Source organism: Talpa europaea (assembly GCF_964194135.1).
Source record: "Talpa europaea genome assembly, chromosome: 14".
In the NCBI taxonomy this organism is placed as follows: Eukaryota; Metazoa; Chordata; class Mammalia; order Eulipotyphla; family Talpidae; genus Talpa; species Talpa europaea.
This window is the reverse complement of record NC_140082.1, coordinates 3057305-3070968: the sequence shown is the minus strand read 5'-3', so window position 1 is coordinate 3070968 and position 13664 is coordinate 3057305. Positions and strand designations below refer to the sequence as shown.

The following is a 13664-nucleotide window of genomic DNA, read 5'->3' as shown; positions in this document are numbered from 1 at the left end:
TGAGAAGTGAGTGACCGAGCCAGTCTGCCTCCCAATGCAGGGGAAAGAGAATTATGCTCTGCCTTTTTTTTTTTTTTTTTGAGATTTATTTTATTTTTATAAGAACCGGGGTACAGGCCAGATGCGTGGGAGGGTGAGAGGATTCACCAGAGACAGTGCGGGGAACAGAATAGGCAGACTGACCAAAGTACACTGCTGAGGGGAGCAGCACTGTTGAGAGGAGCAGCAGGCGAGACAGGAGAAGTCTGCTCGCCATGTGGGTTGCTCCCTGGCTGGCCGGGGATCGAACTCATGCTGCTGAGATTGCGGACAGCTTCAGAGGTTGTGTCTTAACCCCTTGCGCCACCAGGGAGGCCCAAAAAAGCAACATTTTAAAACTGAAAATGAGGAGAGAAAAAAGAAAGAAATCCTCCAGTCTCCTTTCACCTTCCCTAATTTTCATGAAGACTTTCTGTAGGCCTGGGAGGGAAGGCAGCAGAAAGCTGACCTGGCCTTTCCGTGCAAACAGCCTCTTGTTTTGTCTTTAAAACTTGCCAGCACCAGAGACTGACCCCTGCCAGTAATACAGACCCGTCACCAATTTGTCTTTCTTTTCCCTTTATTGAGGTAACACTGCTTTACAACCCTCACGTGTCTAACCAGTTCCTAGTCCCGCCGCCACCAGCATCGGATTCCAAGCTGAAATTCTGCCCATTGGGCCTCCCCTGGTGGTACAGCGGTTGAGCGCTGAGCTGGGAAGCTGCCCGCAGCCTCTGCGCCAGTTCGATCCCCGGCCACCTGCGAGGGTCCCACAAAAAAAAAAAAAAAAAAAAAGGAAATTCTGCCCATTCCTGGGACAGGCCCAAGAACTGGAAACACACTTCAAGACGCAAGCGCGTGTGAGAATGTTCGTGGCCACGCTGTGCAGCTGAGAAGCGAGAGCACCCACGTGCCTGTCAGCAGGAAGGGGGCTGGCCACGCAGGTCCAGCCACCAATGGGCCCGGAGGGGTGAAGACATGCCGCTGTGCGGTCACGGGCCACGCAGAGCAGGACGCCCTCCCAAATGCTCAGGGGAAGCAGAGTGCTGTGGCCGGGCCAGGAGGGGTGACCGCCGGGGCCCAGGGTCTCCTGAAGCTCAGTGCCAGCGGTGAGCAACTGCGAATGTGCTAAAACCACTGCCTATGTCTCCATGAAGCGAGGAGGGAGGGGAAGTCTGACCACTGAGGGCCGCCCGGTGGGTTCTGGGTGCGATGCCAGAGGTGAGGGCCATGGTCTCTGTTTGCCGTGAGCTGTGTTCGTGGCTCCCAAGCTCACGCCTGGTGGTGGGGAGGGCTGTGCAAGGGCACATTTCCTGGGGTGACCTGACAAATCCCGAGAGTCTGCGGTCATTGAATGTGTTTGTCTTCAGAGCCTGAAACCCTGTTGAGAGACACCTGATGAGTAATTGTGACAAAGCAGCTACAGAGAAAAACCCGGACAAAGGAGAAAATCTGCCAAGTTGTTGACACGGATTCTTTTTCAGATTTCGGTGGGTAAAGCTATCCTGGCCTCTTGTCCAATTTTTAGGTCACACGGTTAATTACCTTTATTTTGTTTATTTTTAAAGATTTGTTTATTTATACATACAAGAACTGGGGTCCAGGCCAGAGGTGCGGGGGATGAGGGGATTCACCAGGGACAGGGTGGGAAACAGAACAGGCGGATCCACTGAAATCTACCGCTGAGGGTACAAGCGGGAAGACAGGAGAGGTCTGCTGCGCCATGTAGGTTAGCTCTCTGGCTGGGGATTGAACTCATGCTGCAGTGGCTGCCAACAGCTTCATAGTGCTGGGACTTAACCCCTTGCGCCACTAGGGAGGCCCCTGATTACCTTTTTAATATAAACAGCAAACGTACGATGCCTCTGCTGCACGCTGGCTGTAGCCACCAATGTTTTCAGCAGTGGAGTGCGCTCAGCACGGCCTCCCAGCTCCCACTCCTAACGCTTCCAGCCAGTGCTGTGCCTCCTTCATAGGAATGACCCAATCCCTGAAGGCACTGGAATTCGGGTCCCCTGATTTATATAATAAAACCCCCACGATAGGCCATGCGTGTGGTCCCCTGAGATGCCCAATGGTCATATCTTAACTCCCTGCTGGTGGAGTTAGAATATTGAGTCAGTTCAGAAACGAACATTAACATTAATTTCTGGACAAAAGCCCACGGTTCTTTGCACCTTTTTTTTACAGGACTGGGTTGCTTGGGAGCTCCCAAAGGCTGTGACCGTCAGCTTCCCTCACTGTGACAGGAAACCTCTGTGGGTATTGTAAGCAGAAGAGACCTCCCAGGGAAACAGGCACATAAATGGGCTGGGGAGTGTGAAGGAGCAGGCTGTCAGCACAGGGACGTTCCTGGAATAACACGACTGAATGGAGGTGCTGGAGAAGCAGGGGTTTTGCCCCAGTCTGAAAGGTGGGGCTTCAGGGGACAGAGTCACACCTGCTCATGGTCTGGGAGCTTCCAGCTGGGAGCTGCACGTTTCTCCACACCCAAAGCAGAGCTGAACACTGGACCACTACTGCCCCCTATTGCCGGACGGGCCTCAGGGAAAAATTCTTCCGATGTGTTCCACACATTCACAGACATGCACTATATACACAGAGAAATTAGGAGTATCAGTCTTAAATACACAGCGTCTTTTTTTTTTTAAAGATTTATTTATTTATTTATACAAGCACTGGGTACAGTCAGAAGCGCGGGAGGGTGAGAGAATTCACCAGAGCCAGAGCGGGGAGCAGAGCAGGCAGAAGGACCAAAGTACACTGCTGAGGGGAGCAGCGGGCGGCAGGGGAGGTCTGCGCGCCATGTGGGACCCTCCTCTGGTGGCCGGGGAGCAGCCGGGGATCGAACCGGCGCCTCAAAGGCTGCGGGCAGCTTCGCAACCCAGCGCTCAACCGCTGCGCCACGGGGGAGGCCCTATACAGCGTCTTGATTAAAAAATACTCATTTAGGTGAAGATATAAAACTTTTCCAACATCACAGAAGGTTCCTTTGGGTTCTGTTTCGGTCTATAAAATAGTATGGTCCCTCCTTAGCCTTGGGGGATATGTTCTTAGACCACCAGTGGATGCCCGAAGCCATAAAGACTGCCAGCCCGTATATACTAAGTTGCAGACCTATGCTGAAATCTACCTTATACAGTTGGGGATTATCTGACCCACCGAGTAGCTCAAGTTGCATGGAGCTGCCACGGAGCAATAGACTATGAAGTAAAAGTTATGTGAATGTGGCCTCTCAAAATATCTTAATGTGTGGTACTCACCCTTCTTGGGATGACGGGTGATGACACAGCGCCCAGGTGTGGAGGTGATGTGGGTGAACGGCATAGGCATCGTGCTGTGGTTTTAGGCTCCTACTGACCTTCTGACCTGTTGTCAGAAGTGTCATCTGCTTCAGGCAATCCTGGATCACACAGTCATGAGGACATCGATGGCTGCATGTCAGGAGTGGATGATGCTGATGGTTGGGGGTCCTCCAGAGCTGTTTTTTGGGATTGGTATCTTTTGGAGGAACATTGTAATGGGAAGCTGTTGTCTGTTTAACTCGTCAAAGTGTTGCTGCAGAGGTTGTAATCCTTGGGTGATGGTGCGACTTTAATGGTGCGTTCAGTCCAAGGACGGTATTCCATGATTTCATCCTTTAATGTCTGTGCAATTTGAAACACTTTGGCAAATTACGGTAAAGTCCACATTGCTGGTGCTGCTTCAGTTTCTTCCACATCTTCCTCTTTCTTTGCAGGTGCCTCAATGAGTGCTTCCAATTCAGCATTTGTTAACACTTCTCCGTGGTCTTTCCTAGGTTCCTCCACCACATGAGGCTCCAGCCTGTGCCCGCAGTGTTGGCATCAGAACCAGAGTTAACCGGTCCTTCCATGTTTTATGTCTGGGGCCTCTTTGGCACCTTTATGAATGTAACTCCTCTTGGGCATCTTCTTCCAGAAGAACCCAGCTTCATCACAACTGAAGACCTGCTCTGGAAGGTACCCTTTCGCCTCATCAACTTCTTCACCTCCTCTGGGAACTTCTTCACCTCCTCGGCAGATGCAGCCTCTCCAGTGTGTGTCTTTCTCAGCCCAGGACCGGTGTCGCCATCCCTTATCAGCAGTGAGCGGCTTTGCCAGGCCGAGTCAGGGGACCCCTCGCCCAAGCCCTCACAGCGGCTCAAAGCTTTCTGGCCTAACAAGTTGTCATCCATGGGGACACCTTTTCCCTCCACGTCCTGCGCCCACAAAGGAACGCCCTCTCCGTCCCAGCCACGCCCCTGTCGCGCCGCCTCAGCAGAACTAGCACGAATTTCGTTTCCCCTCTTCACAGTTTCACGGACAGAAGCCTCGATCCGAGCTCCCTCAGCACTCGCCCGTTTTTTCCTTCCCGATTAAGTCGAGAACTTTCACTTTTTCACTAAAAGGGGGTGGCTGCCGACTCCTCTCCGGCACCTCCGAACGGCAGCCCCGCGCCCGGGCGAGGGCAGCGCCCGCGCGGCCTGGACAGTGCAGGGTGCCCGGCCCCGCGCTCGGAGGGCGCGCGATTTAAAACTCTGTCGGAGTCGCCCGTCTCTGGCGGCGGCCGGGCTGGGGCGCGGGGGCGGCCGCGGGCCCGGGCGGGAAGCGCTCGAGCTGCGCCGGCCTTCGCGGGCCTGGGGCGCAGACGCCAAGATTAAGCGGCCCCCATCTGCGGCCCCGCCACGCCTTCTGCAGCCTCCAGATCTTTCGCCAACTTGTGGGGCCGCGCTCGGAGGGCCCCGCCCCGGGAAGAGGCGGTTTCTCGATGGCGTCGCTTTCCGGCGCGGTCCGGGTGACAGTCACGTCGCACTCAAAATGGCGGGCGAGGTCGAGGGCTTTGGGCCCTTCCGAGCCACCGTTCGGCTGGCGTCGCGCGGAGGCGCCGTGTCCCTCGGCGGCCGCCGTGCGTCCGTTACGTGGCGGCGGCGGGCGCCAGCCAATCCGCGGCGCCCGCATCAGCCCCCGCGGGTGGCGCAGCCGGAAGGGGCGGAGCTGAGGCGGCGGCGGCCGAGGAGGTAGTGGCGGCGGCGGCGGCGCTGGAGGCCGCAGTCCCGGACGTGGCTTCGGCCCAGCCCCACCATGGTGACGCTCGCGGAGCTGCTGGTGCTCGTGGCCGCCCTCCTGGCCACGGCCTCGGGCTACTTCGTCAGCATCGACGCGCACGCCGAGGAGTGCTTCTTCGAGCGGGTCACCTCGGGCACCAAGATGGGCCTCATCTTCGAGGTGGCCGAGGGCGGCTTCCTGGACATCGACGTGGAGGTGCGGGCGCGCTGCCCGCGGCCGGGGCGGGGCGCGCGGCCGCCCAGGGGCTGGCGGCGCCCGGGGCCCGCGCGGGGCCGGCGGGGCGCGGCCCGGCCGCGGCGGCCCCGGGCCTGCGAGGGGCCCGGCCGCGCCCCGCCGCGGCGACCCCCAACGGCCCGCGCCCCCGGGTTCCGGCGGCGGCCCCCTCGGGACGCCGGGCCTGGCCCGGGGCCGCTCTCGACGGCCCGTGCCCCGCGGAGCCGCTCGCTGCGTCTTGTGGGCCCGGCGCCGCGTGTCAGCCCGGGCCGGGGCGCGCTCAGCCGGCGCAGGACCCGCCCGGGGCAGCTCCCGCCGCCCGTCCCCTCGCGGGCTGGCGCGGGCGCGGGGGTCTGGGGGGGTCCGAAAGCTTTTGAGGGACACTCGGCGGGCGTCGCGCGGGGGTGTATTTCCCGTAGAGACAGCTGAGCGTTTTGCACGCGCTTTGCGCGGATCCCCGGCCTCTCGTCGAGCCATTAAGGAAGAGGGGAGGGAAGGGGAGGATGGGGTCGTGCCTTTTGCGGGTAACGATTGCCGCGAAGTATTTGGGGAAAAGAAGCCACCAGCTGTCTGTCCCTGAGTTTCCCCCTGAATCTCTTTTAAAACAGAAGGAGGATTCGCCTGTACCACTTTCAGGAAACCAGACGGAATTAATTGAATTTTCTTGGCAGCTTCATTTACAGGGTTTAAGGGTTTTCCGAGGGGTGACCAACATCAGCAGGGCTGAGTGCAGATTACCCAAAACAAGTGAGGTCCAACAATAAGGGCGGCATGGCGGCAGTGACTTAAAAATTAGCTAAAATCTCGAGCTCCACTACCCCAGTCTCGGAAGTGTTAAGGTGACTGGACGACCAGCTGACTTGTAGGCGACCATTAAGAGAACCTGGTCCCCTGATTTCCAGTCTACTCCTTTCCCTTGAGCGTCCAGTCATCTCAGATAAGCTGATTCCTTCACTCGTTGGCAGTTGTCAACCAGAGAATGTAGCGCAATCAACGTTCTCAGTTTTAAAGACATGTTTTTTCTTGTTTTGATTTTACCAGGCACATGCCCACCTGTCTGGGGTGGTATTAGGCCACTTGGAAACAGTGTAAGGTGTAGTTTCTATTTTTGAGGGATTTATTTTTATGTGGGACAAAGAGGACAGTCAAGAGTTGAGAGACCGTGCAGTCCACCCTTGTTCCCTGCCTGCGGGACTGCAGCGAAAGTTACTCTTAGTGAATACCCTGCTGCCACAGAACTCACTTAGAACATTTATGATTTTCATCTCTCTTGATGTCTCAGTCATTTTTTTCCTGTCTCCAGATTACAGGGCCTGATAATAAAGGAATTTATAAAGGAGACCGGGAGTCCAGTGGGAAATACACATTTGCCGCTCATATGGATGGAACATACAAGTTTTGTTTCAGCAATCGGATGTCCACCATGACCCCCAAGATCGTCATGTTCACCATTGATATTGGGGAAGCCCCGAAAGGACAGGACATGGAAACAGAAGGTGAGACGAGCATTGGGCAGGTTGATGTTACATGCCGAGGTTCAATACTATTTGTGTACGTTTTGTCCAGCTGAATGGAGAATTTATTTGAAATTATTTTCTGACTTTACTCAATGTCTTTAAAACCACAAACCTTTTATGAAATACACATTTTATTTATTCAAATCTCGTAATTAACAACAAAGGTTTTGGAAGTTCATGTTTCTATTTTAGTTCTTTGCAGTTGTCCCTTGTAAACGTCTAGGTTATATGTGACTTAGGTTGTTTGTTCTGTTAATTCGCTAATCCTGGTATATACATACATATAGGTAAATATATATTTTTTGCTCATTTGTATATGTGACTAGTTTAGCTAAACTTTAATTTCTGTGTGTGTGTGTTTATATCTTACACTTTCCTTTAGGTGGTGGAGATACCTGGGATGGTATGTGGATTGCCTTTTGATAGCATCCTGATTTGTTTTGGATATTTTTGTTTGCTGCCATCTAATTTCTGCTTTCCTTTCTAACCTCAGTTTGTTAGCATGAGAGTGCCTTTTCTATTAATTAAAAAATAAATCATACAATTGATTAGATTTGTAGTGATTAGTTTTATTTTTTTGTGGGTTTTTTTTTTTTTTTTTTTTTTTTTGGTTGACAGGAGATATAGATGAGGTCTTTTTAAATTAACAGCACTGGGAATACAGCGATTGACATTTGAGTGGTAACATCCATTAAATGAATGCCGAAGGGTAGAAAGATTGAACTATAACTGGACAAGTAAGTCTTCATTAAACATAGCTAGTAGTGAACAGTGCTGTTGACTTAGTAGGAAGAAGACGTGTTCCATCATTACTGCATTTGTCTCTCTTGAAACTGGTTGGATATGAAATGCAGTTCTAGGAGTCCTGTCTAGACAAGGTGACAAAAACTGTCAGCCATATGTTGCAGTTAGCTTAATTTTCCTTCCACATCTGACAAGCAGTGAACCCTGAATTGATTCTTCTGGGTAAGTTACTTACAGGAGCCATCTCATTTGGATTTTGTTGTTGATGTTGTTAGCCACTGTGTCAGGATTTTTGGAAAGTAGCAGTTGAACATATTTCATAATATCAGCATAACGACATTTGCCTTAGATGTTGAGCAGTTTGTAGAGTACTTCTATCAAAAAGAAGGTGTACTGTTGACATCTGTAGAATTTTGGAGTCACACTACTTATTATTTCTGATGCCCACTTTCAGGACTGTTTACAGGAGTTGACTAATTCTCAAGGAGAATTAGGAGTTTTGGAGGACTTTGTCCCTTCTTATAAGCATGTAGGTTACATTGTGTGCATTGTTTGTTCTGTTAATTTGCTAATTCTTGTGTATACACCCAGCTGTATCTTTTGCTTTTTGGGAATTAGTTCTTTCTAAATTGTTAGAAAATGTGGCTGATGAATGTGAATGTTGAATTGTTCTTAATCCTTTAACACAATATCTAAAATACCTGCTTTTGCTTGTTAATGTCAGTGACTGACAGCTGTTAGATGAGGCCTTCCTCTGGAGTGGTGGTTCTGCAGTGAGGACAAGACATTTGTCGTTCTCGTGGCTGGGTGGTGACCCTGCAGTGCATCCCATGGCACACAACAGGGTTATCTGGTCCACAGTGTCAACTGAGAATCCCTGCTCTCTGGACGCTTCATGTAGTGCATGATGGGTTTTTGAAGGGAACTTGGTACGGGGTGATTTGAAATTCCAGCCCAGCTACCTTAAAATGGTAGGGATGCTTGGCATTTCTTAAGAAATTTAGAATTACCTAAATTTTTGGCAGTGGTGAAGACACCCATTCAATGGGACTCTTCCCCTATTGTATATGTTTTTCCTCCTTATTTGTTCATTGTCATGTTAAAATACTTAGAAACATCCGCTTCTTCAGAACTGTTTGCCTTGTATTCATTTTTTTGCTGAAGTACCTGGTTTTAAACCTTGTGCATCCTTATATGATTCTAAAGGGTAGATTTAGATTTTAGTTTAAATACTGTTTTAAAAAAGAAAAAAAGAACAAAAATAAATACTGCTCTTTATAGGATTGTTATAAGCGTATTACTACCGTTTTTGTTTTATGTTTTATGTTCTTTAGAGCACTCTGCTTAACAAATCAGCAGAGTGAGGTTCATATAGAAGTGCTTCATGGGAAGTTTCTTAAGTTGTTTTCTTTCAGTTAGTAAACATTATATAGTATGTTTCCTATCTTAAAATACTGGGCGTGGACTTAAACATATTTGGAGAATTGTCTCTAAGTGTTGTATGTTGGTCCACACTGATGTCCAGTTTCCAGTACTAGAAGTAGCTTCTCTTGTATGCCTTCTCTGAGGACTATTTTTACTGCTTTGTAAGTATCTTTCAAAAGTGCGTTGCCAAATATGTGTTGATCTGTTTTCAAATTCTTTTGTAGCTCATCAGAACAAGCTAGAAGAAATGATTAATGAACTAGCAGTGGCAATGACAGCTGTCAAGCATGAACAGGAGTACATGGAAGTTCGGGAGAGAATACACAGAGCCAGTAAGTCAGCGCTTTCCCTTTGCAGCAATGTCTTTGGTTACCGCAAAATGGTGAAGGTCGCAGTGGCCAAGGTCTCACTTGTATCTTCCTTATTTGGAACTTTTTAAAGATTTATTTATTTATGCATACAAGAACCGGGTATAGGCCAGTGGTGCAGGGGGTGAGAGGACTCACCAGAGACAGAGTGGGGAACAGAACAGGCAGATCTACTGAAATACACTGCTGAGGGGAGCAGCGGACGAGACAGAAGAGGTCTGCTGGGCCATGTGGGTCAGCTCCCTGGCCGGCCTGGGATTGAACTCAGTGCAGCAGAGGCTGTAGGTAGCTTCACAGTGCTGTGCTTAACTCCTTGCGCCACCAGGGAAGTCCCTGGTGGAACTTTTGCAACTTGGAACTTTTGCAAACATAATTATACCAAAACATCATTTAAAAAGCATTTGTGCAAATATATTTTGAGTATACACATATGTAGAGCTTTGTACTAGATTAGTTTATTGAGGGACATTCATTTGAAACCAAAAAATGCTGTTAAGATTCAATGCAAGTCTTCAAGCATCTTTAAAATGGCATGGTTAGCTAAGGAATAAACTAGTAGTTTTCTTAAAACTGGAAGGAGAAATTTGGTTAAATGGGCATTTTGTTGGTTTTTAATTGCATATCTGAAACTTTGTACCAGTGTGGTTAATGTTATATGCTGACATTTAGCTTTTTCCCCTAAAACTTAAGGTTTAGTATAGTTAAAATAGAAGGTACTAAAACATGAACACAGGTGCTTACCAGGTGAAGCACTTGGGTCCTCCCAAGTTTGGACACTGGGAGTGTATTTGTTTGGGGACACAGTGATGATTGGAAGGAATCCCATCTTAGCTTGCGAAACAGCAGCAGCAGCAGCAACAACAGAAGAACCCTTTAGTTCATGATACAGTATTAAATAGTATGCTTTCATTTATAGTCACCAGCATCATGCTGACGCATGGGCCATAGCTGTTCAGTGTCTTAATCTTCATTAAGGTTTATTTTGCATCTCAAATAGGCCCTGAAGTGTTTGTTTCTGGTACCTCTTACACCTCAGCCATGAGTAGTTCTGTGAGGGATAGTTCACACTGCAGCAAGTTAGTGCAAGTCGTTGATGTCAAGGATCTTTGTCCTAAGGTTGGGATGGGGAGTAGAGAGACAAGCACAGGTTGAATTTCAGGATGTGGTTTCTGTTCTTCCCTCTCATGTCTGTTCTTGCCATTGATAGAAATGATTCTTCAAGACCTAGAGCACAGAGTTCGCCTCCCTTTGGGAGTATAATGAGTAAATATAGCAGCACCTCTATTCTCCCTTTTTTGGGGTGCAGTGGGGTATGAGATGGACTCAGGCTTGTACACACGTCCCTGCCTCTTACATCATGATCCTCACTCTGGGATCTCTACCTTCTCTTCCTCACCTAGCAGGGACCTATTTATTGGCTCCCTGCTCCCAGGTGGGGGCCAGCCCATTCTCAGGTGCGAGCACTGAGCAAAGTCTGAGGGACCAGGACCCAGGACTGCCCTGGCAGTTTTAACTACTTCAGTCTGGATGGCTTTAAAGGTAGAGGAGATTCTTGGGTAGTGGAAGCACCGGTCTTCCAGGCTGTGGGGGTGCTCAGTCTTATTCTCTCCCCCTTAATTTGAGCAGCGATACTCCAATATTTCACATACAAAATGGAATTTTAGGCATTCAGGTTAATTTTGCATGTTGAATAGATCCTATAATGTTGGTTTATGGTACATCTTCCTAAAATACCCACTCCTCAGCTATGAAATGGATGGTCCCTCCAGCCCCCTTTTATTTTGTTAATATTACAGTGTTGTAATAAACCTGTGAATACTGTGTTGCTTCTAGATCAGGCTGATAAGTGAATGGGCATGAGGACAGTCTCATATAGACAGTTCCCTACATGCCTACCCTCCTGCTATTATGCCTCAGTGTGTTCCGCTCAAGCTTGGAAAGATGCATTTTTTTCTGTAAATGGAGAGATATAAAATACTTTTTTATAAAGGCTTATTTTTATTTATGCATGCCTGCAAAAACTGGGGTGTGGCCAGAGGTGTGGGGGGTAAGATGATTCACCAGAGATAGTGGGGAGCAGAACAGGTGGATCTACTGATAGCCACTGTTGAGGGGAGTAGCTGGTGAGTCAGGAGAGGTCTGCTGCACCATGTGGGTCAGCTCCCTGGCCAGGGATTGAACTCATACCACAGTGACTGGCAATAGCTTGATAGTGCTGACTTTAACCCCTGTACCACCAGGGAGGTAAATGCTTCTTTTTTACATGGTTACTTAATTTGAAGTATTTTCTCAGCACTTCCCTTTTGGACACAGTCTTAAAATGCTAGTCATTCATGGTTTTGCTAGGCATTGATACTAAGTTTTCAGCAGAAGTAAACTTCATGTCTCGATATTAATTAGCAAATTTTAATGTTGGTGGGTTTTAGAGTTTAGTTAATGTGTTGGGCATATGTCTATTCTTTTCCTGGAAAAGTTTTTTGTTTTAAATACTCTTAAGTTAATCTCTTGGAAATTCAATAATTGCTTTTCACTTCTTTTTGCATGATCATCTGCTCACTGTTACAATTTCAGTTAATTTTTTAAATAAATAGTATAGATATATCTAAAAGTAAGGCAGAAACTTACTTAACTAACACAGTTACTAATTTTTATTGTTTTTAGTATTGGCCATTTGCAGATGAATCAAACTAGTAATTTTAAAAAATTAAGTAAATAAAAAAAGTTAAGTATAGAGCTTGGTTGGAAACTTTCAGAATGAAATAGTAATCATGATTGTTACTTTGAGGATCATATTTTTTTTTTTTTTAAGATTTATTTATTTATACTAGCACTGGGTACAGTCAGAAGTGCGGGAGGGTGAGAGAATTCACCAGAGCCAGAGGAGGAAGCAGAACAGGCAGACTAACAAAGTACACTGCTGAGGGGAGCAGCGGGCGGCAGGAGAGGTCTGCACACCATGTGGGACCCTTGCCTGGCGGCCGGGGATCGAACTGGCGCTGCAGAGGCTGCGGGCAGCTTCGCAACCCAGTGCTCAACCGCTGCGCCACAGGGGAGGCCCTGAGGATCAGATTTTTAACTTTAAGAGTGGGATAAATCCTGAGGCTAGCGCTCGTTTGAAGTAACTGCCAATGTTTGTCCATGAAGCTGAGAAACCGTCCTTATCTGGAATAAGTGCTAAGGACATTGTAGGTGCCCAATAAATAAATACTTGCTGAATAAGTGTTTAATGAAAAAAATTCTTGAACAGATTTTGAATTGTAGGTAGTGGTTTTTGGGTGACTCTGATCTTAAAATAATCTTTTTAGTCAGTCTTCTGGTTCAGCAAAAAGGATTATGATGTAGAGGCATTTCAGTGGTGAGGGAGAAAGTTGTATTGGGTTTAGCCTGAGGCATGTGTTCTGTTACCTGTACTTAAGCAGAGCAGGTTGACTCTACTCTTTAAGTAAGGGCCTCCCCGGTGGTGCAGTGGGTTAAGCGCAGCGCTGTGAAGCTGTCCACAGCCTCTGTAGCCTCTGCAGCACGGTTTTGATTCCCAGCCCTCCAGGGAGATACCCACATGGCACAGCAGACCTCTCCTGTCTCGCCTTCTGTTCCCCGCTCTGTCTGTGGTGAATCCGCTCACCTTCCTGTGCCTCTGGCCTGTACCCCAGCTCTTGTAGAAATAAATAAATCTTTAAAAAAAAAAAAAAGCCCCTTGAAATCTAAAATTCCTTGCTTCTCAGTATGTTGAGATGCTTGGGGGGATGGAAGAATATTGTGAATAGTGTGCATTTATAGACTAGGGGACAGTTTGTGATGCCTATGTTTATTTTTTTGTATGTCTGGGGTGTTTGTTAAATTTTGTTTATTTGTTTGTCCTCACAGTCAACGACAACACAAACAGCAGAGTGGTCCTTTGGTCCTTCTTTGAAGCTCTTGTTCTAGTTGCCATGACATTGGGACAGATCTACTACCTGAAGAGATTTTTTGAAGTCCGGAGGGTTGTTTAAAAAGCCTTTTCCTAATGATCCCAAACTCATGATTCACTGTTTACCAAACATCTTGGTCATAATAATGTCATTAGTTTCTATGTTTTAATTTTCCAAACTGTACATTCACAGCTTATGTTTCTTTGTGATTAATAGATATTGGGGAGAAGATACCTTCTTAGGAAAGTTATAGTGAAAAATTGACATTTGATTGGCATAATTTCCTACTTGAGTTCTGCCACCATTTACAGGTCCTTCCAGAATGCCAATTCTGTAAATGAAATCTAGGCATACAGTCCTTCTTCTGTCTTCTTTCCCCTTTGTTTTCATGCAGCGCAGTTGGTT

General features: G+C 48.0%; 1 protein-coding gene across 2 annotated transcripts; it reads left to right on the top strand.

Moving 5' to 3' along the window:
- Positions 1–5099: 5099 nt before the first annotated feature.
- Positions 5100–13340, top strand: TMED2 (transmembrane p24 trafficking protein 2; the record flags this gene model as incomplete). 2 transcript variants are annotated; one of them, XM_084253007.1, is made up of 5 exons in its annotated part: positions 5100–5279; positions 6601–6793; positions 7197–7217; positions 9208–9315; positions 13216–13340. In XM_084253007.1, the coding sequence occupies 5 exons, from the start codon at positions 5100–5102 to the stop codon at positions 13338–13340; spliced, it is 627 nt and encodes a 208-aa protein (XP_084109133.1). The 2 variants fall into 2 exon arrangements, with proteins under 2 accessions (XP_084109133.1, XP_084109134.1); XM_084253008.1 differs by lacking the exon at positions 7197–7217.
- Positions 13341–13664: the final 324 nt, after the last annotated feature.